Here is a 20,345-nt window from a genome sequence, read left to right as displayed (position 1 = left end):
AGGGGGGGGGGGGGGGGGGGGGGAAGTACAGGCTGTCCCCAAGCCCTTTCTTTGCTTGTGCAATTACTGCGCTCACCAAGTTTTGACTTGTTTTAGAATCGGGATTAAACTCCCCAGTCTTTCCCCTGTGAAAAGAAGGGCGAGTTGTGAGCCGGTGCTGATGTAAGGCTTTTCCTTGAGAACAGGACTTCTCCTGTGCTGGGTCACTTGTCGGGAATTTTATTAGCCTGAAATAGTCTCCATCGCCTCCCGAGCGCAGTATGTAACACAAGATCTACTTTTTCGCAGATCGTGCCCAATGATTTAGAACGTGCAACTGATTTAAAACGATCGTGCTCCCTCCACCCGGAGCCGCCTGCCTGGGCTGCCGTCCTGTGTTTATACAGGGGCTAATAGAAAGATCCTTGTTAAAGCGCTCGGGGGCTGTTGAAGCGGCAGTATCGGGAACTTTTTCCTCTCAGGTCTTCCCTTGGGGATAGCGGGGAGCATAGCTACAGGTGGGCAGGAAGCCGTAACGGAGATACGAGCTAGGTAACAATCGGGGAACTTCTACCATGCAGAAAATGTGTTTTAAATTTAGCAGCTGTATCCCAGCTCCCTCTTGCATTATGTGTTTGTTGGAGATGTGTCTAGTTATAGATACAAGTACCTAGGAGTATTATCTAATATTTCATACTTTATGCATTTGGGAGAATAAATAAAAGCACAGGGGTACGCTAAGGTGTCTGGTATGAAAGCCAGCTGAACAGCTGCTTTCCCTGTCTCTCTGAAGCTTGAACTATACCATGAGAGGTTAAGTTTCTTTCTTATTTCATCCATACTTACTGTACTTAGTATCCAGGCCAGGAAGCCGCATGGCTTGGAAAAGAGGGCCGAAACGTGACACAGGAGTCCCGAGCTCCAGTTTTGCCTCCGCCACTAACATCTTGGGTGACCTCAGGCAAGTCGCCTGACTGCTTTGCTCCCATCCTCTTCTTCTTCTGACTTTTCTAATTTGTAAAGGTCTTGGGGCAGGGACAGCCACTCACGTGTTTGCACAGTACCAAACACAGCAGGGCTCCGGAGCTCAATTAAGGCTTGTATTTACAAATATAAGTAAACAGTAATATAAATAGAAGACGTTCTGCCTGCTCAGCATACTGCTGCTGCAAAGGATTAACCCATTCCAGAAGTCCAATGCCTTCTTGACCGCTTTGATGCCAGGACAAGATGAATAAAACATGCTACTCATTACTTTTAAAAAGCATTTGCATAAAATATATTGCTATATTTTATTACATTTTCCTGTTATGCAAGCCCACCTTTATGTGGTAAGATTTATTGCAAGCTAAGATTTATTGACTTATTTCGGCATGGAAATGACTATTAAGATTGACCTGTCAGCAGTTTTTAATTTAATTGCGCTTTGATCCTTCAGCCTTGAACATATTTGCATTTTCAACTAAGCATCTCTTGGCAACACTTGTAGAATACGGCAGAAGCAGTAGCTGAGATGCAGAGTCCTAAGGAAACCTGTGAGTTTCTCCATTTCTGGACGTGTCCGGGTGTTGAATTACTGCAGCTTTTCAATCTCACTTTATCCTTACAAGCGTGCTTTTGGGTGGCAATAATATTGCTCTTTGTTTTCGTTCCCTAATCTTTTAATCCCTCTCCGAGCACAGAAGAGGTAGAATCGCAAAGGAACAATTTCCAACCTGAAACCAAAACAAGATATGTCCAAATCCGTCCATATTCTGCGCTCCCTGCCCACGTTAAGTGCACAGGCTTCAGCCACAGGGTAGGGGGATGAAACCTGTGGCCGCTCTGCATGGAAATGGTGTCTTAGCTTGCTCCTTAATATAAAGCAAAGGTCTATGAGGATGGACGATTTCCATGGCGTTTATATGGAAAAACATTACATAGCATCCTTCTCTGTGGAGAAAACTGGCACTAATTGATACATGCAACCGAGTGCAAAACTGACTGACTGGAAAGTAGGTAGGATGATCAGGACTATGAATGAGAATGAGGAAGGGGAACGGCCCTCCCCTGGAATGAAAGACCTGCTCTGATTCCCAGTTTGAACCTGGAAAAACTCTGTCTAATGACAGATGCATAGGATAAAACTAGCAAGCTTTAACTTGTATAACTGGGCTTAGAAGAACACTTTGTACAAACACTGGCCCCAGCAGCAGCACAGCAGTAATTTTACATAACACAGAATTGTTGCTAAATTATTCATCAACATATAAAAACCTAACTCTTAGCGCTTCTGCAGCACTGGCTATCTGCAAATTGCCTTTGACAGTTCCTTTCCAAGCTGGAAAGCTTGGAACGTTAGCAGCGAGGCTAACGAACGAGGGGATACGCGCTGTGCAGGCAGCCAAACCACTGCTCTGTGCTCCGTGTTGGCTGGTTAGGGAACGCGCCGGGTACATCCACCACCATGGCTGACTGAAGGACCGAGGGCTGGATTTTATCAGCAAAGGGTCTACAGTGGAGATAGCCGAGTCTGGTCTTGAGCACGTTAACCGACCATGTAGCTGTATTAGCAGAGATACTCACAGTCTCAGGATCTCTTTGGTGACTTCCAAAATCCAGATGTACCAGTAGTTTTGGTGGACCTACTGCTTACCCAGGTGCCTCCTGTATGTCGTTTGCACTGTTAGGTGTTGCTGTGGAGGGCTGCAGCTCTTTGGGTTACATATGTCTCACTCCTAGGTTTTGCCAGAGGGCAGACGCATCCATTTCCCTCTCCTTCAAGAAGGAGATGAAACTGCGCGGGCTACCGGCTCCCGGGATCTGGGTACTGTAGTTGTGCAAAGGCGGAATCACGAATCGCTCTCCACCTCAACTGCCATTCACCTGAAAAGCCTTTGCTCATCGCCACAGCGGAAGCACTCGGTTTGCCATCTCGAGTACTGGCTAAATCAGACCACCTTTTGGTTTATTGCAAGGCAAAAAAAAAAAAAAAAAAGTGACACAACCAATCAGTGGTACCACCCAAACCAGAACCCTCAAGTCGTGACCCACGTCCCCGTGCCAAGCACTACAAGGGACAGATCCCAGCGCTTCTGACAGAAACTCTCTGTTGAATGCATGAAACCAGACAAAGGAAACCCATGCAGATTTGCACTGTGTTTGCTTTGTTCCTATCGCAGTAAACACAGGTTACGATGTAGAAGACAATGATGTTCCACAGTCTCGTTCTTTCCATAACGTTTCCTTTTTCCACTCCTGAATTGCAAACTGGACAGTGGTGTTTGTGTATGGATAATGTCCTCTTTCGTCTGACGTTCCACCGCAACAACAGCATGCTTTGTTCAGGGGGAAACCTTTAGGGCTTCGAGCACAATAAAGACCTCAGAAAAGAGACGTGGCATGTACATGTTTTTATCAGTCTATAGACGAAAAAGTAAAGAAGCAAAAAAGCAAAAGGAAAAGAAATGGGCTGAAGACAGCATTATCTGGAGCTCAATTTGACATTGCTTCCAGCAGTCATTGCTTCCAGACCGCGCATAGCTGTTGTGACTGCGTCAAAGCTTAGTCCCTTTCTGAAAGTTCCTATTTTACTGAACAAAAAAAAGCTACTCTTAAAAATGGTAAAGGATCCCGTGGTCAAGTTGCCTTTCTAACTATGCCTGACTTCCTGAAACGATGAAGGAGACTCTGTGTGTGTGCGCGCACACGCACGCGCTCCCATGCATGTGGAGTGAGTGATGGGAGGGAACAGACAACGGAAGTGAGCTTGTTCTTAAATTCCTTCAATGTGAAAAACATGCAAATTTCCTCTTCAGTAGTTCTAATTTACCTCTCTTTTTAAAGAGTCTTCGATATTGCAACAGATCAGAAAAACGTTTAAACAAGAACAAAAAAAAAATCCTCAAATTGGCAGACACACATGAGCGTGTGACTTCTATATGTGGTGCAGCATCATGTAGGCTGTTAGTACTTCACCAAATTATATTTCTTTAGCAAATACTTAATAATATTTAGTAACAATAACCAAAAAAAGGCGCACCTTTTTTCTCTTAGAAAAGTTCATCCATCTTAGCATACTTTGATGAACAACCCTGGGAATTCAACTACATAGAAACTTTCTCCAGCCAAATAAAGACATCATCGACGAATCAAACTCCACACCCTACTCAGCAAAAAGAAGAAAAGCAGATCGGAACAGTGTTGTACCAAATCCAGGGGAACGCTACTGAAAAATCAGGAATTTGTTTTTTTCATTTTAAGAAAGGGGCTCTGCCATTGCAAAGGTCGTTTTCTGCAAGCCGGGAAATGCAACCATAATGGCAGCTATGGCTAGAGCAGGAGTACAGCATATTTTATTGTGTATGCTCAACAGCCACAAATGGAGTAAGAATAGGAATAGTCTCATACATCTTAACAGAAGTCTCAGAGGCAAAGCACGTTGGTACATATAATGCACACGTAACTCGACAGAGAATTAGAGATGAGTAGACAATACACACAAATAAATACTATAAATATGTGAAAGTTGCTAATTAGCTGTTGTAGAAGACTGTTTTTCATATTGCACCAACAAAGAACCAATTTATGAACATTTCATTCAGATAAACTGACTCAAATCAAGATTTGTGCAGATTTCTGCATTCAGGTTAAACCACATGCTCAATGCTAAGCAGCACCGAACAACAGATCTGCTTCTTTCTTTTCTGGAGAGGGAAACATCACAAACTATCTCGGGGCGGCATTTTCCACTGTTTCATAAATGCATCTCTCGTTCCCTTCCTTCTTCCTACACGCTGATGAAGTGCCGATTTTTGGCTGTGGTAAATGTAGCATAAATTGTGCAAATCACTTGTATGAGCTGGGGAAGTTGGATCCTGCCATGTTCGAAACTCTGTAGATTGATGTGCATGTCAAAAGGTCTTTTGGTCCAGGATTTTGTACGACCAGCATCAGCAGGCTGTCTGTACAAGAAAAAGAATCTATAACGAAGTCCCGTAAGTCAAATAGCTCATGCAGACAGCCAATATTATTTAAAGGTAAGTATCTAATCAGAGCAATTTAATGCTGGCTTTATGGTTGAGTAATACTCTGAGCTCAGTTAAAAAAAAAAAGTTAATAAAAGCATGTAAAAAAGGGGAGGGGAGACCTACAAATTTTATTTGAGACATGAGACTAGATTTCTCTAAGCCCCGAACATTAATTTATACCTGTACAAGGAATGAAGATACCAAATCCAAATTCTCCATTCAGTTTCCCTGGTGATACCATTTTTCACCTCATTTGAATATCTTACTCAAAAAGACAATATAAAGGACCAGATGAATCGGGCATATATCAGACTCCTTCCTCTGGCTGAACCGAGGTAAGAGTATGTGGGGAAAATCTAGGCTGAGAGCTACACGGGGGGCTCAGTTAGCTCACTATCCTTCTTTCAGCCCTTCAAAAAAGAAACCAGCCTGCAGGTTGTCCAGCTACATGAAAGGACATGCCAGGGATTAACCTTGGTGGCATGTATACCTCTAGACACAGGCTGTGTCTGCACTAGCAGACAGCGTGGACCAGTAAGAGCAGATACAAAGATCAAAATACTTGGTGCCGAGGACCACGGCGTCTTTACCAGACACATTTCAGGGTTTCTCTTTTAACTTAGGACGGGCTCCAGTCTGGTTCCATGGACTGAATGCCGATTTGTGCTGGAGCGCATCTCCTGAATTCGTTTCATCCGGTAGGAACCCAGTTCCCTAGTCCTGAAGCAGGGTAGAAGAGGGGATGATGGGGTGAAGAGCTCCAAAAGCACTTGCCTGATATGCGCTAAAACACCGACGCATGTTTACGCCCCAAATGAAGACTGCTAAAAGCATTAATACAATGGTATTATATGGAAGGGTGATACCTATAACTAGACTTCATTGAAAATAGGTTTATATTAAAAGTTCTGTTCATTTAGGGTTAAATTAAGCTGCTACCAGGAATTCAACAGCACCTGGATGACAATGTAAGAGCGTACACATCTCCCACCAACATGAGAAGGGAATGCACACCCAGTCTAGCTTCCTTCTGTAGACAGCTGAACTCCCCCTCCAATTTTAGCTTGCTCTGTGACTGAGCCAGCAGGATTTTTCATAATTTTTTTGCTGTCACAGTGAAGGTGACATCTCATCTTGCAGCTGTTCTTCATCTTACAGTTTTTTACCCATGGGAATCCGATACTCAGAAGTTTATCCATGAATAACTCTTTTATAAAGTTTAGTTCTATGCAGTGCCGGCACCCAGATCCAGACCCTTTGCCTTGCAAAGCCTGGAGGGTCTTACTATCTCAAAATCCAGTTCTGGATCCCTTACATTGAAAAGTACGTGCCTGTACAAATTATTACACTAAAGGGGCGTTAGTAAGGAGGGGCTACAGACCCAGGGCCTTCAGGCAACACTAAGAGGAAGAAGAAGGAGACCTGCACTGAATTCTGTCTTGCAGCACCTAACCACGGAAGCGGTATTCGCTGCTGGTGGGACTATCTACAGCATTCAAGCTTATGAGTGACCGAATCCTTTCCCGCGATAGCATTTTTAACATGTTAATATTCCTGATCTACAGCATACTGAGAAGACTCTTAAGGCAAAAGGCGGCTAACCAGATCACCACAAAGGTGATCTTATTTATCCTAGGGTGTGACGGAGCACCTTAATTCTGAATATATTAGCTTCCCTAATGAGGAACTGGATCATTATCAGTACTGCATTATTACCGAAATGTATGTAACTCTGACATCTTGATTCTAGTTGGTGATTTCTACCATGTTCCCAGATTATTAGTTGTGAGCCCTTTCCTGGCTTGAGACATTTTGTATTAGACCTGAGATATCAAACACAGCATACTGGTTTGCTTAAGTCCATCTCTAGTTCTAATTTCTTTCTGTAAATGGAAAACATTTGGCAAAAAAAGTCTTTCAAGCTATGTCAGGTTTTGATTTTGTTTTTATTTGTGGCACTAACAGACATCAATATTTTACAATATATAATATATAGTCACATTAAATGCAGATGGCTAAATATTCTCATGCTTTCAACATTACATAGCTATACATTTTAAATTTCAGCTCCGAAAAAAAAGAATCTGCCACCACTCTGGTCTGTGACTATAAAAATGTAAATGTACAAACTTCCTCTTCTTCAGTTTCATTACAATATAGGAAATGTGAAAAAGCATTTTCATTTATCCTTTTTATCAATTTAACAAAATATTTTCAAAATATGTACAACAACAACTACCAAAGTAGTTAACATTTGAAAAAGATGCTGCTATAAATACTCATGAGACAACATACGACAGCCATATGAATTGGAAACAAAGGGCCAACTTATGCATGACCTGAACAAGAGACGACAAAAGTCCTGGTTACTGATATAAACCAGCTTCACTTCATTTTGCAGCGCAGGAATGAATTCTAGATCTTGGACCTCTGTGCAGTACTCTGAATCTTATTTATTACCTTCACAGTCTGTCGCAAATAGAGATCCTTGAAGGTGTCTCAGTATTTTTAAAGTGCCATGAATGTTACTAGGGTTCAGAATATCTCTGCGTATTAGCATTCTATACGTCATATCCCATAAGTAACTTTTCAACAGCCACTGTCTCACATTCATTATTGATTGCCTGCTTTCTCAGAGCTCCACCAGAGATATAAAGTTCATCTAATTTTAAAAAACAATGACTCCACCATATGACAATTTTGGTCCTTCATAATGTACCATAACTTTTTTCTTGTGATTGTTTTTTATAGATCTTTATTCTGGTTTTCACCCTAATCGCTTACAGCCTTTTTCCAAATCAAGTAAGAAGCAAGTAAATAGTTTGAAATAGTTACATATTTTTAACCACTTGAAATGAGTATTACTTTCCAGATAGCTAACAAAGTCTTTTAATTTTGCCCATAAACACAAATAACTATTAACACAGGACTGCACAGTGTTTATATTCTTATTAACCTGCCAACAAGAATAGTTTATTGGCAACCTTAAATTTTCAGAGGCAAAACACAATTCCTTGGCACAGAAGCTTTACAGCAGAGCAACGTATTTTCCCCTTAGAACCATTATGCAGGAACACACAGAAAATTAACTACAACTTATTTTGGCTTGTAGACAAGAGGATAAACTAAACTTCTTGACGTTTTTTGTCACTTCAGACCTTGAATGATGATTATGGGTGCATATGGAGTTAGATTTTCCAATTACCTGTTCTTTATACAGGATTCAAACGAGCAGAGGGACCTATAACAAAGAAAAGCACATGATCATTCAAGATATTTTTAAACCTCCAACTGTTGACGTTGTTAACCAAACATTCTCCTGTGGGCTGTTTTCAAGCTTAGTCTCTTCATCAGCTCCTTGAGACTACTTAAAGCTTATCTGCTTTTTTCTAGCTGCATCAGTTGGTCTAAGGAAAGGTGTTATCCTTCCCTAAAAACCCCACATCCTTAGGTATTAACGGTTGCAATTACATGATTACTGGAACATAGGTGATGTATTTTTCTGTGAATTTCCTTCATTTTTTGGAATGAACAGAAACCCAGGCTGCAAGTACGCAATATCTGACAGTCAAAATCTCTTCAGTATCGGTTAGCTGTCGCTGGTCATAAAAATCAATTGATGAGTACTTTGCTTCCTGATTGAAGGAAGGAAAACTCCCAAAGGCTTTGATTCAGGAAAATACTTAAACAAATTTCCTTCCTAGTCCTCAGGTCATCTAAGCATATCCTTAATTTTAAATATGTATGCAAGGGTGCTTTTCCAAAATCACAGTTACTGAGCTTTGATTCTATCAGAGATATACATTAAGGTCACCACAAAAGCTAAACAGGAATAAAGTATTTGATCAAGTCTAAACCTTCAATTTTGGCTTTAGTATCCACGGTAGAAGCTTTATTCTTGGGGGAAAAAATAGGTCACAGTACAAATTATTAGTGAGGTGAAGAGTTCAAATTAAATTTTATCTTTCAATTCAAATAGAGTAATAGCATGCAAACAACTGCCTTTCACTGTGCATGGGAACCAGAATCACTTTATAGGCTCATTTGACTACCTGTATATCAAGCTCAGCCAACTTTTTAGTGGGGCCTCCTGCCCCATTTCCAGCATACCAATGACAACATCAACTGTGGCTTTGAGTCTGTAATCTCTGTCATTGCACCCACAGACACTGATGATAGAAACAGTATTTCTTCATTCACAATTATCTCTCTCTGATTATGTGAGAAGAATAGTCCACTGCTTGACGTAAAGATATGGAACTAGGCCATGCTTCCTAGAAGACACTCAACGTGCCATAATTCAGATCAATGCATTACCTGTTGGCAACCGACTTCAAATTATCCCAGCGTATACCAGGGACTCATTGTAATGGGTGCAGTAATTACCTTACCTGGCTCCTTTGATTGCCAACAGCATGATACACTGCACGTATCAGGAGTTTATGTGACTAAATGCCGATGCTGAATAATGGCATGAATGCTTGTGGATACTGTGATGGAGCCAAATTAATTTTAAAAATCGCAGTGAGCAAACAGAAAAGGCTGCTTAGATGCAGCTCCAATCTTTATTGGAAAACATGTGAAATCTGTACAATCTCTCTTGCACGTACCATTAAAAAAGTGGTCTACAGCAGTCATTCTACCATGAGCAAAAGCCTGTTCTTCAGATGTACAACTTGCCTTCCCCACCTTGTGCAGGCATATTCCACTGCAGTATTTCTACCAAATCCCCGGGTACAACTCTACCTAAAATGAGTAGATGGCATATAAGCTAAGGCAACTTTTATAGCTTCTCTTTGTTGGGTAAGATTTTCAATCCTGCATGGGCTTGTGCTGCAACTATACCTACAGCTAGACATCTAACGGGTTATTTGCATGCGTAGTTATGTTTTTTTCCACAGATAATCATGGTAAATCCCAAGGCAAGTTGCACAGACACAAAAATACACATGCAATGATATACATAATTTCAGAAATTCAGCTAGGTTATTTTGCATTTTCTGAGATAGAAAGTTTAAAAACTAAACATAAAGATCTTAAGTATGTGAAATTGTGACAAAAGTTGCTTGATACAATTTAAGGAAAACACTAGTTCACTTTTAACACCAGAAGCTCAAATGGTACAGCTCTATGACCTGAGTTTTGCTCACCAGAATTGGCCAAAATTTGGTCTCAGATCAGCTGTTTATTTCCCAGATCAACTGATTCTCCTTTGTACAGGAGGCAGACCGCACAGCTGGAAGCAGGCTCCTCGCTAGTGAGACACGTTCATTCCTCAAGACAATTAACTGCCAAAGGCACTAGGTCAGCCATCCTGGTTGGTGGCCTTACTTGACGCCATCTCCCTGACTTGCTGTTATACTTTGGACGTGTTAAACACCTGCCAGGTTCCTGGACAGACCATTTTGAAAACTGAAGAAAAAGGTTACTTCCTGTACATTGTCAGGTCTTTTCCAGTTTGGTAAGTTCATCCCTTTCCAATAACACGTCTCCATCTCCGTTCCCTTTGGGTAGGATCTGTAGTCTAACCACTTCCTGGCAAGTCTCTGAACTGCGCTGCGCTGGGGATGAACCATTTTACTGTGCAGGCCCAACTGGGCTTGGCATCAACAAGAATTTTCCTTTGGGAGTCTGTGGACAGCAACAGTGTACAATAAAACAGAAGCCATTTTTCCAAAACAAAGTACGATTTATTTGCCAAAGCAGGCACAGTACTCCAAGAAATGGATTAAAGAACAGCCAGGAGACCTATGCGCATACTGTCTTACCTACACTTGGCATTTCCCTCAAGTACCTGTTTTCGCTCTGATTTGTTTTGGGTGACCCAATTACAGCCTGAGTGGTGCAGACCCTGACTCTCAGCAAGGCAGGGTCAGCCTGCAGCAATTTCTCTCCTCCCTTCCTGCACAGTGGATCTTTTAACCTTAAAGTTCATGACTTTAGCAAACAGCTGTGTAATCAGGGGTGGAGTGGAGGAGTTGCCTTTTCACAGATATTAACAGAGCTCAGACGTTTCTTGGGATGCTCCTTATCTAGGCAATTGGTTGCTTTTTATGTTTGGTTCCCCTGACAGCCCTGTTTGTTCTACTTCCATTGCAAATAACCCCTCATAAATAAGCACAAACTGAGTCATACATAACTAAGCAATGTAGATTCTTCCCAGTTCCCCACAATATTAGCTAAATAAATGACTTCACCATCAGAAGCCCTTGTTCCAGCAAACTTCGAGAAGACAATGGAAGAGAAACAGACATAATTACAGAACTGAACTGCCTACTTTGCTGTCTAGTTGCAACCAAAACCTTCAAGAAAGCAAAGCCCAAAATGGCTCTGTGCTCACACCTCCAAATCATGACATCATAGATCTTTGACAGGGGAGGCAAAACAAAGAAAAAAGCTTGTTTCTGCCCTGACACAAAACCACCTGCCAGCCACTGTCTACCAAAAACTCAGTGTTCCTTGGAGACGTGTTCTTCAGCTGTAAAGGAAGAAAACCCTGACATGCAGCTATCATATATTCTCCTCTACCGATTCAACTTTTGCTGTCACAAGTTGTCCAACTGCAGGGAAGGATCAGAATTCGGCTCTCATTTAACACAGCAAGCTAGGAGAGATACTAATATGCACTGGATAGAAACTCTTTGAGAAATCTGGCAACATTTTTACTTTTATCAGTGATCAAGGGCATGAGATCTCAGATGGCAGTGATATGATGTCTTTCGCATATACAAGACTTAGCTTGCATATCCAGTATCATGAAGGACAGCACAATAATAACAAAATCATACTCTATCTTGGACAAAATGCCGCTGTCTTTTGTTTTCATAAAAGACCTATACAATAAGAGATGTACTCTTCTGTCATTTCAATGTCAAAACTACCAAAAATTACTCTGTCTTGAAAATGAAAGAAGACAGGCACAGTATTTAGCAGAATACATCAGTATATCGCAGAATACATCAGTTTATCAAGCTTACTTTCATGGTCCACACTGGCTATCTAACTGTTTTAAACTAAATCTCCAAGGACATGATAAAGACTTGTTCTAATGAGTAGAGGTATGAGTCCCCTCAGAGTCTTCTGCAAGAGTAATGTAGTTGGAAGAACAAAGAATTTGGAAAGATCTAGAAAACAACTGCATGAAGTATTCTTGAATGTCCAAATCCCCTTTTTTCTATAAATTGGTGAAGTGGGGAAATAAAGACCTGATCTGGAGTATTATTTCTTCATAATTTGTACTCTTAGAATCATAGAGTATCTTGAATTGGAAGGGACCCATAAGGATCATTGAGTCCAACTCCCCACTCCTCACAGGATTACCTAAAACTAAACCATATGACTAAAAGTGTCATCCAGACGCTCCTTGAACTCTGACAGGCTCGGTGCCGTGAGCACTTCCCTGAGGAGCCTGTTCCAGTGAGTGACCACCTTCTCAGTGAAGAACCTTTTCCTAACGTCCCATCTGAACTTCCCCTGATGCAGATTCATTCCATTTCCTCATGTCCTGTCGCTGGGCACCAGAGAGAGGAGATCAGCACCTCCCCCTCTGCTGCCCCCCTTGAGGAAGGTGTAGACTGCGATGAGGTCACCCTGCAGCCTTCTCTTCTCCAAGCTGAACAAGCCAAGTGACCTCAGCCACTCCTCGTAATAGTATGCATAATATAGATGTAATTTTTCACATGCAAAATAACTGCACATCCAGATTTGTATTTGCATGCTGATGTAAAGTTCCCTGAAACACTGATGTGTTTGTGCCATTTGTATGATTCTGTGGAATTTCTGGTTTATCAGAAACAAGATTTTTTTGGCTACTTTTTAATGTTAAAATTTGACCGTATTTTTTGAATTCTTTTAAAGAGGACAAGTAAGCAAGGTTAAAGCCTATTTACACATTTATGGTTGGCATCAGCTAAATCATGTGTTGGGAAAACTACATCTGCTTTTGTACATTCCCTAAAGTCCTTGGATCAAAGTCTATTCTTGGATACTGCAGTGTAATATCGGGATGACTCCACTAAGGCAAACCGATCTGCTTCTCTTTACCAAGAAATGCAGTGTAACTTGAGGTTAGGAAGAATAAATTTTGATCAAAGAGATAAGTGAACTTACTCCAAAAATCACACCTGGGCAACTGAGCATTTATCCATCTGGGAGTTTACTGACCCATAGCTGACCACAGGGGTGAAACACACATCATCCAATTAATAAAGTTCAGACAGACATTAAAACGACCCCACAGTTTTACTGACAGCTCTCAGCATGTGCGACCAAGGTGTAAGTGTTGGGAATCAAGGTCTAGGACACACTACTGAAATTAGGAGAGAATACTTAGCTCTAAATTTGCTTCAGGGTCTCATATCTGATCTTTCTTAGGTTCACCTTATCTAAAGGCCATCCAGTATTATCTCCGATTCACAAGAATGGAAAGGGCATGAAAATACTTTCTGAAATGATATTCATAGTCTTGATGTTCTCTTTAAAAAAGAAGTATTGACTATTCATATGGTTTCATACATACATGCACAGGCATGTTTTAGTCTTAGTAGTATGTTTTAATAGCTGTTCAAAGGTTTGAAATACACTCCTGATCTTTGATTCAGTTAGAGGAAACAGTGCATGTACCTTCTGATGGAAGAAAGAAACGTGTGGCTAGAACAGCTTATAAATGGCTCTCAAAGCACAGCAAGCCGAGGTTGTTTCAGCCACAATAAAATATAAAAGTACATTTACCTTTTTTAACTTTGCTGCTCCAGCACCAGAGCGAATGGCCTCCATTAGGGCTTGCCTTGCCTCCCCAGGGTTACCTGTAGCCGTGGCAGAGAATTTAGGAGCTGCTGCTGCTGCTGACAGCTGAGTGGGAGGTGGTGGTGGCGGCTGGGCAGGGGCAGGTGGGATACAAAGCTGCTCTTCCTGAGGGTCTTCTGCCTTCTGCAAGGACAGTTCTGCGTTCCTAAAACTCTGCAGCTCTTCGGAGGCCAATGAGGAGATCTGCTCATGATGCAGTTCAAAGGAGGTAATTAATATCAAGCATGACTAAACTGTAATTATGTGACATCTGATGCACTTTCAGTACCCCAATTTCACTTTGCTTGAATGATGTAAAACACATAGAACTTTTGTTTGCTCATGGGGTTGAACATCTGTTACTACTCACTCACATCACTCAGCTGGGCTGACTACCAGCATCAAGGATTTGGCATTGACTCTGTTTCAGAAACTCAGTCTTTATTTACTGTGAGCTCCAGCATCCTGTAACTCTTCTTGGAATGTAAGGTAAGAGCGAGAGTTGGACTTGGTATTCATTTGGAAACAACTACAAGGGTTTTGGAATCAGGAAGATATATTAAGGCTGCAGTAGCCGCCCAGGAATCTCATTACTTTTTGCAGTCTGGGCTGTACAGAAACAATCTCAGATGACAGGGAGGCTCTTCTAGATCTGAGCTTTCAGACATGGCTTCGTTGAAAAAAATGCTGTTAAACCTAAAGTTTCCCGCCATACTAAAAAAAAAAAAAAAAAAAAAAAAAGACTAGAGAGAACTACATGAAAGCACTGAGAACAAAATCAATTGATTGGTCTTCCAAGCACGTTTCTGTGGAATTTCTGAAACTAAAATTTCTGCACGAATTACCAGCTTGGAAACTCATCCTACTTTAAACGAATGCAGGGGGAGGAGGCAATCTCTCAGACTAAGCCAGCTTTTCCGTCAACTGTCTCAACAAATATTTTTGCCATTAACAACATTACTAGTAATAATAATGATAAATTGTTAGCAATTACAATGATTTGGCAATTATTAGGAAATTCAGTATCATGTACCAAATGGGAGGTTTTCAAGCAGCCACATTAACATTCCTTTCTCAGAGAAACTGAGGCACAAAACTTCTCTAGTGAAAAATGAATGGATTAATTTCCCATCAAATAATCCACGTTCAGAGACTTCCTATATTCTATTCCTTCACTGTACACACACACACACACACAATATATGGGAATAATGTCATGTCAGATAAAACATGAACATTTGTGATAACATGAAAGGGACAGCCTTTTCATCTTAGCACATCTGTATCTCACCCTGTACACATACAAACATGGTGCTTTAACTAGCACAGGTGACATGGTGTGAAAAAGAAGCGTATGGTTTCTAGGCAACTTCCTTTAAAATTATGGCAAAAGCTTCTCTGCTGGAGGAAAGTATTCCAAAAAGTCTCTGTGCTAATACACCACCACCACTTCATTGTCAGAGCCTCTTTCACAGAAATTTACATTTATTCCCAATGAATGCAGAATGCAGTTAAGTATGTGTGAAGATGGCTGCTGCCTACCACCTCCTGCTCTCAGCTGTACAGGAAGCTGTACCCTACCTGCAGCAAGGGCAGTAAAATATTTGAGGGATGAAGTAATTGCCTAACACGGGCAAGAGATTCTTTCTATCTAATGCCAGCTATTTGGATATGTGCTAATGGCCTGAGTCATTGCACAAGGGAAATGGGAACCTCCTTGCCAAATATACATCCTTGGCTGGATTAGTGAACTGAGTGAAAACTAAGGCTAGAACAATGCAGGTTTTGGCTATTAGGAGCAAGAGATGCTTTAGTGATTAGGTAAATCTTTCGGACAGAAGGAATCATCCTGCTGTGGTGAATGTTGATGTTCCATCAATATCAATTACTTGCATACAACTTGCGTGCACCAGCTCACGTTAACAGATAAACAGAATGCATGACGAAGCCCTAGTGTGTTTTTAGGTAACTAGGACTGGATGCGTACGGTAAGTAATGCAAATATATTAATCTAACTGCATACTCCTAAAGTACAAAAAAACCCCACCTAAATGTGAAAATGATGAACATTTGATGTCTTCTATGTACACTCCCTGTAATTTGTTTGGATTTCTACGTGTTTCTTTCTCAGCTAAAAGCACACCATTTAAAAGAACGTTAAGTTTTACAGCAGAGAATAGGATCGGACCCGCTATGCTATCTGCTGAAGTCAGGTCTGGTCTCATGTCATATTATTTCCCTCTCAACTTCTCTCTTTGCAGCACAATGTTTAGTTTGTGGCATATCTGGGTTTATTTGAAACATCCAGTAGTAACAGACTGCACTTAAAAAAGATAACTTACCATCTGATTTCTTACCTTTTTCAGCTTTGAGGTGCCACTGTGGCCTCTAATCGCTGCTAGCAGGGCTGAGCGCTCATTCTCTGGCTCAGCATATGAGGGTTTCCTGTGATTGCCATTTAGTGCACTGTCTGAAACCTAGAATATGAAAAGAATAAACCTCACACTGTTATTAGATAATTACTTAGAGATAGTTTGGAAACACTATTAAAAATATTTTTGGCACTTCTACCAGAATACAAGCTATGGAGACTAATCAGTCTGTCTTCTTTCAGGTCTGCTTTTACAACCCTTACTCACACTGAATGGTGAGGATACGTGTAGATAGTAATGCTGTACTTACAGATGCAGTCTCATATCCCCTGAGCATGAAGTCAGTGGCAAACTAGTATCACCTAGTAATACAAAATGCAGTCTCCATGCTGTGTGTTCCTGTTTTTATATAACACACTGAAATGCGGGTTCGGCTCTTAGGCTAACCTCAATTACCTCTCCTTTATACTGTACCTCTGCACCCTCTGCCTCTTCTAGCTAGTGCAGCAGCAATGGTGTTGCATAATATCCAGGATGTGCAGAATAAGCAGTGGCTTGGTCTGTATTTTGCCATTATAAATTTTTCAAATGCCTCGTGTACTCCAGCTCACCAGCATCTGTACCAGTTATAAAACCTCTGGTGTCTGACAGGGTGAATACAGGGCTCTGCAGTCTGAACAGGCTAAAAGAAGTCTCCACTTTACCTTTCTGAGTTTCTCCTTTCCCCCTCCTGTTTGAATGGCTTCCATTAGGGCACTGTGCAGTGATGTGTCTTTTGGAATTGGTTTTTGGACAACAGGTTTGAACTTCTTCTTTGGTCCAAAAATATTGGTCTGCACATTAACATCCAGTTCACTGACAGCATTAATATCCGAATCATCAGGTTTCTCCTCCTGTTCTGACTCTGCGTTTGCTGCTGCACCATTTAGCTCGGCTGAAGCTTTAAGTGAACTAAATTGTACACTGTTAGCAGGAGGCCATTTAGTGACTCGCAAAGATGGGCTGAAAGAGGATGGGACTCCTTGGAGATCAGGAGACTTGAGAGATGAGGCTGAATTAGTATGGGTCAAAGTCTCACATTTCTGGTCAAACAAAAGACGCGTCTTTTTCTCTGCTATACTTTGTTTGCTGTTTAAACCATGATCATCATCTGCACTGTTGTTATCCTTTGAAGGGGATTTAGGAAGTGGGACACTGGCATTCTTTTTATAGAAACTTGCAGGAGTTGCTTGACTTGGTGCCCTGTTGTTAACTACTTTGTTTTCCATGCCAGAATTATCACAAGGTGTAAACCTGTGGGATGCTTTTTGACTGCAAGTAAAAACACTTGAAAGTGTTTCTCTTGTTTCTGCGGATTCTGTTTCCACAGGGCTGTATTTGGCCACAATAATACATCTTTTTGGTGAAACTTCTGCTTCAGTTTTAACCTCTCCTGCCCCTTGCTTATTTTCATCTTTCTCATGATATTCCATAGTGTCAGACTTAAAGCTAGTTACGTTGATGTGTCTTGCAATGGCAGAGGCAACATACTGACTTGAAGTTCTCCTATGCGGCTTTAGAAATGGAAGTTCCACCTTGTCCTTATTAATGGTTGGGGCCACTAATGGTGTTACCTGAGACTGTGTAACTGGAAGAGGTGGTTTGGTCCTTTCATTCTCAGACTGTCTTTCAGCTACCTGGGTATTAACAGTTTGTGGTGCCACAGGTTTTGGAGCTGCAAGACAGACAGGTCTGTGTTCATGTTTTATAGTAAAGGGCTTAGAGTTTGTGGTGACTGCTGACTTTTTAGGAAGATGCTCAGCAGAGTCATCACTTTGTTTTTCCACAGAACTTGACCTCCAGAATGCCTTCACTTTCCCAAGACAAATTTCCTCACTTTCATCAGTAGAGGTACCTGGTATGTGCTTATTGACACCAGTGTTTGGGCCTATAAGGTTGCCTAGTTCATCTATCTTAATGGCACCAGTGGAGAGTGAAACTCCTCTATTGAAATGTTTTACTTCAGGTTTCGGAGGGACAACTTTAAAGGTTGTCAAACCCATTTTAGGTTCGTAGTTTGCTCCTGAATTCTGGGCACGATGACACCATGTGGGTGTTGATGGGACTTCTTCTACTTCAATTTTTTTTCCTGGTGGCCATTTGATTTCTAATTCTGACTTACTTTTTTTCAGAGATCTTTCCCTGTTACTACATTCATTAAATGGATTTATCTTCTCTTTTGCGGTACTGATTTCAGCTGTGGCCTTGGAGTGAGATGGAGTCAGCTTAGATTTACATTCCTCAGACTTCACACCATGTTTGGGGGGTGGTTCTGGTCTTAAGTTCTTTTCACTTCTTTTTTCAAAGGAGAATGTGAGAGATTCAAACATATCTCTCCTCTGTTCCACAGGCAAGTGACTGAACTCATTTTCAGATGGTTGCTGATGTATTAGGTCCTTGGATATGCACACAGCTCCACCATCCGTGTGTCCCTTATCAAAGGAACCTGCATTGTTGTTTTTATTTGTAAAGTTTCTTGTATTAACAGAGTCAGTTGAGGTATTTTGTGAAACCCTTGCCTCTGTCTCTTGATTTCCAGCTGAGTTAGAGGTGCTAACTTCTGGAGCATCATCTATGACTGTTACTGGAACAGAAATGGTAACATCTTGGGCAGCCTCAACTTTTCTTATATGTGGGCTCAACACTTCATCGATGTACTCGGAGTCAGAGTTACTTATACCATCCACTGCTGCAAAATACACATACAACATTACATATAGGCAGTATTTAGGCAATATGACTTTAAATTACACAAACAGCCAGTACAAGCTTAAGCAGATCAGATATTTTAGTTACGCTAAAACTAACGGGAATATATTTATGCCTGTATTACAAAAAAAGGAGAGATCTGGGTCCTTTTTATTGTCTGGTTGCTGATTAGGATCAGCCAAATATTCCTGCAGTCCTCCTGCTTCAGCCAGTGGGAAACATACAAATGCAGCTGAAAGCAGAATTTAATCTATTGTTCATACCTTATCTTTGACTAACTTCTCTCAGTGATAAACATTTCACCACATGACTCCAAAGGAGAAACATTTCTGAGAAACAGCAAGCAACTCCAAATTATGTTTCCCAGACCTGGTTACTAATAACAGCCCAGCTGAAGGATTTCCTTGAGCAAGCAAACAAAGAAACAGTACTTATATTTTTTCTCCATTCTTCTCACCCTTCATTACCAGTGACTCCAGAAGCCTCATTGTGCAAGAAGCTTAACTCTCCTCTCAAAGTTGCTGGTGTAAGTCAAGAGTTACAACACAGAAGCTAAGAAATTGCAGTGTTAGAGAACTCACAGAAATTAAATCAGAATCAAGTCCACTGCAGAAGTACTGAAATAAAGATGGGAAGTTTTAAAAAAGTATTCAACATCATTTGGTGACAAACCATTAACAGAGAAATATTTTTATTCACAGTAGGAAAAAGAGGAGCACAATATGACATTCTATCTCTTCCCACTGTTTCTTTTCATGTTTTTTGATTTTTAACTTTAAAATATGTCTGCTAATGCAGAGGAGGCATTGGGTACAAAAATGTCCCCCCCTTCTCCACTTCATTATGATAAAATACAAAACAGAGGCATCGTTCATTAAACAGAGCTAAATTCACAACTGATTTAGCTTCACTGAAGTCAATGAAATTATACCAAATTTGGCCCATAAAATGTGTCCATAAACTGCTGTTCATCTCTTTTTGGTAGCAGACGCTGAAATACAATGACAATCTGACAAGCAGCTTGAAAACTATTCAGTGCGAGTCTGTAAAGTGTGGCTGCCCCAGAAGCAAAGGAAGAGCAGCCACTTTGGGTTGACCACATTCTGCCTTAGACCTGTGAGTTGTTCCCAGTGATCTTAGTGAGAAATGTGCAGATGCCTCAGAGTACAGTTTGACCCTGCATCTCCTGGCTACGCCTCTCTCTTTTGTACTTCAGAGGTAACACACTTCCCTACCTTCTAAATCTTCATCCAGGCCAGCCAAAGTCTGCTGGAGTTGTGCAGCAATGAATATATCCTCATTCTCATGAACGAAAGCCGAAGCCACTTCTTCATCTCTCCTGCTAAATGAAAGAGGAGAAAAAGGTTGGGTCTCCCCCCTTTTTCGCTTTGCACTGTTGCTCTGAAATACACTCTTATTTCAGCCCCTTTGGTTCCACTGGGGTTCTGAAACT

At 41.1% G+C, this 20,345-nt stretch overlaps 1 protein-coding gene across 1 annotated transcript in view; it reads right to left on the bottom strand.

Moving 5' to 3' along the window:
• Positions 1-8,193: 8,193 nt before the first annotated feature.
• COBL (cordon-bleu WH2 repeat protein) overlaps positions 8,194-20,345 on the bottom strand; it is a 135,546-nt gene continuing 123,394 nt past the window's right edge. Inside the window, exons 12-16 of the mRNA XM_009330449.1 lie at positions 20,128-20,234; positions 16,849-18,872; positions 16,130-16,249; positions 13,719-13,976; positions 8,194-8,229 (exon numbers count right to left, since the gene is read on the bottom strand). Of these exons, the coding sequence (XP_009328724.1) occupies positions 8,212-8,229; positions 13,719-13,976; positions 16,130-16,249; positions 16,849-18,872; positions 20,128-20,234 (2,527 nt within the window). The 3' untranslated portion in view covers positions 8,194-8,211. The remainder of the gene's footprint in view (positions 8,230-13,718; positions 13,977-16,129; positions 16,250-16,848; positions 18,873-20,127; positions 20,235-20,345) is intronic.

Source organism: Pygoscelis adeliae, unplaced genomic scaffold, assembly GCF_000699105.1.
Source record: "Pygoscelis adeliae isolate BGI_AS28 unplaced genomic scaffold, ASM69910v1 Scaffold78, whole genome shotgun sequence".
Lineage (NCBI taxonomy): Eukaryota > Metazoa > Chordata > Aves > Sphenisciformes > Spheniscidae > Pygoscelis > Pygoscelis adeliae.
Note: the sequence above shows the minus strand (reverse complement) of the source record. Positions and strands in the feature narration are given on the sequence as shown.